Here is a 6,554-nt window from a genome sequence, read left to right on the forward strand (position 1 = left end):
TGCATCTCATTTATTGGCCCTGTCATTGGCCCTATCAATAGCCTTTCAAGCACTATTAGTGAAGCTTGAAAGCCATTGTGCACTACTAGCACGCATCCTTCAGCTGGCTTCAAAGTGCTAATTGTAGCGCGTTAACGCCTCTATAGAGTAAGGCTCTTCTGTGGAGTCATAGTCCACGAGCCTTGTCTTCTCTCCAACGACTAGCTTCCCTTTCTTGTTTCAGTCTGACAACGAGGACGCTGCCCTGCCCTTCTCCTGCCATGGAATGACTTCAACCTGTGGTGTGGTCCAACCCATGGGTGGAGTCGCCCTCATCTCCCCCATTACTTAGTGCTCCCTGTTGCTGCTTCGCTGGGCTTTACCCATCCCCGGCGTGGACGCAGGCTTCTATAAGAGAATGAAAGGCTCTCAACACAAGAAAACACGAACCACACGGATCCCACTCGAGTTCGTTTTTTGCCACCACTGGTCAGCCGTTGTGGAAAGATAGCGCGGCCCCCTCTCAGGAAAGGGGAGTGAGGGTCAAACAAGCTCTTGCTACAAAGGGGGCCCACAAGCACTCGCCCCCCTTCTTCTTCAATAAAGCCAACTCTTTTCTTTTGCTAGTGCTGATGCAGTGCGCACATAGATAAGGAAAGCAAAATCCCAGTGGGGGGATGGGGGCCAATGCCTTTCTTTTACAGCCTCAACTCCGATTTGTCAGCCGTGGAGAATTATTGCTTGGTCAAGGAGAGGGGAAAGGCTTGGGCCTACCGATCCCAATAGGACCTCATAAAAGAACGGGAGTAGTTGAGAGGTTCCATATTGCCGAGCCAGGGCAGCACTTCTGTACGTGATCATAGTATGTCACGTCATCTCGTCCCAGCTGCATTGAGCGATCAAGGCCTTACCCTCTTCCTGCATATGAGGTATCCATCTTTTGTGTCACAATTGAATGGGAGAAGGGGCAAAAATAAAAAAATCTCTTTGCTCATTAATTTAAATAAAAAATTAGTTACCAGAGATGGATGTATGCGTTAGAAAAAAATAATGATGCTAATGAATAATCAAGAATTTTGATGAAGTAATAGGTTAGAAATTTTTATAGTCATAATATCGATTATCTTGAAGTAATGTACAATGGATCCCTTGAAAATTGAATTGTTTCACATAAAATAGATTTACCAAGCACTTTGACGGCATTTGGTAATGGGACGCGAAATGATAAAAAGTCAAATGTCCAAATCTAGCGGCACGACAGGAAATCTATCTAGAAAGTGCTATTTCTAGTCCGCATCCTCCGTCCCATCGAAGCATCAAGTCGTCGGCGTCAGACACGAAAGCTTCGGCAGTTCAGGTGTCGCGTCGCGAAACACGTCGGAATCCAAGGTCAGAATGCCGGGCCTCTCCGCGATGGATTCTTTTTCCACTCCACGTCCTTGGTCGCATCGACACATCGATGTCCAGGCCCGTAAGGCTCCGCCGATCCCACCGTCGCCTCGCATCCACCATCTCCATCTCCAAGAAACTTGCCGCTTCGGAAACCAACAGAAGCCTCTCTGCATCACCCGCGCACGCTCACGACATGTTGAAGTTCTCCTGGAACGCCACGGACCATGTCAAAGCCCTGGCCCCATGAAGATTCTCGACACGCCAAAGCCCGGGCTCCTCCCTTCGGGGCGGAGGGCCGCGGCCACCGCCATCATCTCTTGCTATCCGGCGAGCAAAGCCCTGACCTTGGCGGTCGTCTGCAACGGGTCGGCCCGGGTCGAGCCCAGGTCGAGCAGCTTGGCCAACCGGCTCAGGTTGGGCAGCTTGACGGAGGACGGGCTGTCGTACAAGGAGAGTTTCATGGTGAGGTGCTATGAGGTGGGGATCAACAAGACGGCCACCGTCGAGACCATGGCCAATCTGTTGCAGGTTTTTGTGATCGGGTCTCGAATTGATTTTCTTTTAATGGGTTTTGGGCAAAGATGAGATTTTGAGTGTGATTGGTCTATGTAAGGGTTGTGAATATTAATAGGCGTGTATGATAAAAATTTTGGAACGGATTCACAAACAAGTTTCCAAAAGTAAAGAAACGCGTTTGATAACGATTCAAAATTTATATTTCTGAAATAAAAATTCGTTTGATAAAAGAATAAAATTTATATTTCTTGAAGCAGCGACGACCGGTTTTCGGTAACCGGAGTCCGACGTCTAGCGTCCGGCATCCGGCGATTGGCAAGGTGAGGCCGAAATTCGAAAGCCGGCGACCATTGCCTAGCGGCCAGAGTCCGAAGTCCGATGTCTAGTGGCCGACATCCAGCATCCGACGTTTGTAATTCGACGTTCGGCGGCTGATGGCCGACATCCAATGTGCAGAGTCCGATGTCCAACGTCCAACGTACGGAGTCCAACGGCCGACAGCAAGCAGCCAACATCCAACGGTCGGTGGTGAGCTGCGAGCAATCGGCGACCAATGTCTATTAGTCGATAGTGGGCCTCCGGCGTCTAGCGATTGGCAATGAGCAGCAACAATCAATGGGCATCCAGCGGCTGGTTGGCGACTAGCAGCCAAAGTTTGGTGGCCGATAGCCAAGGCTGACGGCCGATGGCAAGTGTCCAATGTCCCAAGGGTGGCGGGTGAGCGATAGCTGATGACGAGAGTGAACGATGAGGAAATTTTTAATTTCTCATTGCTATTCCAGAAATAATAAAGTTAAAAATTTTAGGTTTTGATTTATACTCCAAATCTATTTCTGAAATATAAATTTGTTCCAAAAATAGAAAAATGAAATTGTATTATCAAACGGATTTCTATTTTAAACATGTTTCGAAGAATAGGAAAAGAGACAGATAGAGAAATCATGCGCGTCCTAAGGGCGCGCATTGTAAAATTTCTACTTCTCTATTTATCTGTTCTCCGAAACAGGTTTAGAACAAAAATCCGTTTGGTTACGCAGTTTAATTTTTTTATTTCTAGAACAAATTTCTATTTTAGAAATAGATTTGAAGGATAAATCAGAAACTAAAATTTTTAACTTCTCAATTTTTGAAATAGAGGTTTTGTCATGCACACTAGAGTCCCTTGGATAATCATTCTATTTTTGGAAATGTCTAGGCTAGTTTCTGAACTTTCATAATTACATAAAATTCTATTCTTGAAATAAAAATGCATTTAGTATGATCCTTAAATTCTTTCATGAATTAATTATTTTTAATATTTAAATAATTTTTTTCTTTTTTTCTTTTTTTCCTTCTTCTTTTACCCGGTTGCCGACCTCAACGATGATCGGTGACCGACCAAAAGAGAGCATGTGGCCTCACAGAGTCTTGTCGCCTAACAAGCCTCACTTAGCCGCTAGCAAGGCTTGACCGAAAAGCCAACAAGGTCATAGGCTCTCGTCTACTTGATCGTCGACCATTGCCAAGGCTGTTGACCAGCTAGAAGAATAAAAAGAAAAGAAAAAGAAAAGAAAAAGAAAAAAAAGATAAGATTTTAAAAAAATCTTGATTTTAGAGTTATTCTCGAGGATAAAAAATAATAATTTCATTTTTACTTCTTTATTCTCGAAAGAAAAAAAAAAAGCTACCAAACAAATTTCTATTCTTCTTTTTTTCTTTCATTCCGGGAATTAAAGAATAGAATTAAACACTATTTAACCAATTACCAAATAGGACTTGAATATTTGCATAATTTGAAACTGAACTTTTCAAACCCTATGAATCCAATACTCTTTTATGTGGGAGTGGGGAGTGGAAGAATAATAGTAAGAGTGCCAAAATTTTCATAAGGCGTTCACTTGAATGTCAAAAAAAAATTTCACTCACTTAAGTGTCACAAATTTGAAAAATCGCTCACTTGATCACCAATTCCGATTTGCCTTATCAAAAAATCCAACATGAACGCTAGTCATCTAACATGATTTTATTGTCATAACGTTGACAATTTTTTAATATTATTTTAATATTATGTATATATATTTTTGGTTTTTTTCTTTATGGCCGATGAGGGTCACCGGCGACCCTTGCAAGAGGCGAAACCCTTGCCCAAACTAGGCAAGGGCTGCCTTGCACTCAGCCACGAAGGTCCTAAGGAGCGCTATTGGGGCCCATCGGCCATAGACAATGCTGCCTAAAGCTGGCGAGGGCATCGTGACCTCGCCAACTACAAGCGAGGCCTCAACAGCCTCACTCAAGGCATTCGTGGCCGAGGGCAAGGCGGCCCTTGCCCAATCTAGGCGAGGGTTTGCTGGCAACCCTCGCCAGCCCCATATAAAAAAAGCCAAAAAAAGGCAAATTAAAAATAAAAACAAAAAACTCAAAATAAAAAATAAAAAATTTCCACATAAGACAGGAAGTGGCATTTAAATGAGCAATTTTATTCCAATATGATAAGTGAGCGAAAAAAATGTTTTTACACTAAAGTAACCATGGTATGAAAGTTTTGGCACTCCTAGTATTCTTCTCCCCAAACAAACAAGCATGTATCTCGGTTTAAATGTAACAAATTATTAATTACTGCTGCGAATTGCTTATAACTCTTGGATTTTGAGAAATATAGTAATAGAGCAGTTGGTCTTTGTTTATGTCTCTTGTCTGCCATCTCCTGGATTAGAGTTTCTAAATGATTGCTTGTCACTGGGTTTAGGATTTGGTTGAATGATATTGACTACCCCTCATGGACTTGCTAATTCTCATTTTAATCTTCGTTTCTTCTTTCGACGAAACGTGTTGATCCAATATTTGGTTAGATCGATAGGCTCATTAATGGCAGTAGGAAAATTTTGTTTTTCTCTATTTGGAAAGATTGGTCTCAAGTTGCAATTGCAGTAAGGATTTCTGGTGACAAACAGAATGATATCTGCATTGCAGGAGGCTGCGTGTAATCATATTCAGAGTCTTGGATTTTCGACTGATGGATTTGCAACGACCTCTACAATGCGGAAAATGAATCTCATATGGGTGACTGCCCGCATGCACATTGAAATATACAAATACCCAGCTGGGTGAGTTTGTCTACTTTTATATTTCACATCCGACATTGAATGACTTGCACATGGGTTTAGGATTGTCATTCATGCCCTGATAGTAGTACGTCATTTGTGTCAGGAGTGATGTGGTGGAAATAGAGACATGGCTTCATGGAGAAGGCAGGATCGGAACTAGACGAGACTGGATACTCAAGGACTATGCAAATGGTCAAGTTATTGGAAGAGCTACTAGGTAAACTTGTTCATTTCTTTGAAGTGCGAGTTTGTACTGGGGATGCTGCTTTCTCTTGTCTGTTGCCCTAAGTTACCTACCACGTCCAGGAAGAGTGGTTTTTCATATTTCGTTTCTTTTTACCAATGGAGTGAATGCCATCAGATGGTGGAGAAAATAATATTTCCCCTGCTTGGCAAAGGCTTTTTGTAGCGACCAATTAGCTTTTTGTCAATTACCTTGGGGCCGCAGGGCAACATTGCATCAGTTCTGCATTGTTCTATATCTATGTTTTTAAGACATTCATATTCAGGATACTTTTGAGATTAGCATGAAGGAACTGTATCTTTGACAGAAGTATTGGCGTTCCTCTCTGTCTGATGCTATCTTGGGGTTTCTTGGGTGAGCCATAGGTTATTAAATTCTTCTCTAAAACTTCAAGCAGAACTTTGTGTTTTCTTGGGTGAGCCATAGGTTTATAAATTCTTCTCTAAAACTTCAAGCAGAAGAGATAATTTACAGACATGTCTATGGGATATGTAAGTGCGAGAATATTTGTTTATAGGTATATTTTCCCTTTATTAGATGTTGAAGCTCTACCTTATATAAGCTCCTTATGTAATAAATTTCCCCTGCAACGATAGTTAAAAATGCATACTGTTGGTACTCTTTTGGTTTTGATTATATGAACTGTACATTGTTGACCGGTTCAACCATCTGATTTCTCAGCAAGTGGGTCATGATGAATCAAGAAACTAGAAGACTTCAGAAGGTCAACGATGATGTTCGTGATGAGTATCTGATTTTTAGTCCACGAGAATCAAGGTGCATTCGTGTTCATATCATAGGCATAAACATCATCTTTGTTGAGTATAATCTATCATGCATTTCTTGAATTTGAGTATGATCACACTTGAAAATGCAGCATGCAATTCAACATCAGTATATTTGACGAAGGAGCTTATAAGGGGCCTTTTGCCTTGCTAAAGTGATACCCAGATTAGGTGATAATGTAGGTGCAAGAGGGATAAAAACAATATAAGTATGTGCATGGATGTGTGAAACTTTGCTAGTTGGTTGGTGTTTTGACTCACCTCATTAGTCAGAAGTTTCTCCGAATTCAATGAACATGCCAGAAGTCGTCTACTGTGCTAGTTCTGTGGACTGTGGACCAATCTCAAAGAGTGGTATTATTACGAATTTGCAGAAGCACGGCATCGCGCCTTATGGATGCCTGGGACTATAATAGTGGCATTGCGATACCTAGCCAAGGATCTTCAGAATTTTTCTTAATTCTAAAAGTAATAATTCATTGGGGTTGTGTAATATATAATTATATGCTCGAGATTCTCACATGTCTGGAGACATACGATCAGACAGAATTACCA

General features: G+C 41.9%; 1 protein-coding gene across 1 annotated transcript; it reads left to right on the top strand.

Moving 5' to 3' along the window:
* The first annotated feature begins 563 nt into the window (after positions 1–563).
* On the top strand, positions 564–6,158 carry LOC104416312 (oleoyl-acyl carrier protein thioesterase, chloroplastic-like). Its single transcript, XM_039299592.1, has 5 exons — positions 564–1,899; positions 4,837–4,970; positions 5,074–5,187; positions 5,896–5,991; positions 6,092–6,158. Exons 1-5 carry the CDS (start codon positions 1,375–1,377, stop codon positions 6,156–6,158), a joined length of 936 nt encoding a protein of 311 aa, XP_039155526.1. The 5' UTR covers positions 564–1,374.
* The last annotated feature ends 396 nt before the right edge of the window (positions 6,159–6,554 follow it).

Source organism: Eucalyptus grandis, chromosome 8, assembly GCF_016545825.1.
Source record: "Eucalyptus grandis isolate ANBG69807.140 chromosome 8, ASM1654582v1, whole genome shotgun sequence".
Taxonomy (NCBI): Eukaryota; Viridiplantae; Streptophyta; class Magnoliopsida; order Myrtales; family Myrtaceae; genus Eucalyptus; species Eucalyptus grandis.

Bases quoted from the DNA above. Each gene is read 5' to 3' on its own strand.
- LOC104416312 (XM_039299592.1), top strand. From the start codon at position 1,375: ATGCCGGGCCTCTCCGCGATGGATTCTTTTTCCACTCCACGTCCTTGG. The intron at 1,900-4,836 runs GTTTTTGTGATC...TCTGCATTGCAG, and splicing joins CCATGGCCAATCTGTTGCAG to GAGGCTGCGTGTAATCATAT. The intron at 5,992-6,091 runs GTGCATTCGTGT...TTGAAAATGCAG, and splicing joins TTTAGTCCACGAGAATCAAG to CATGCAATTCAACATCAGTA.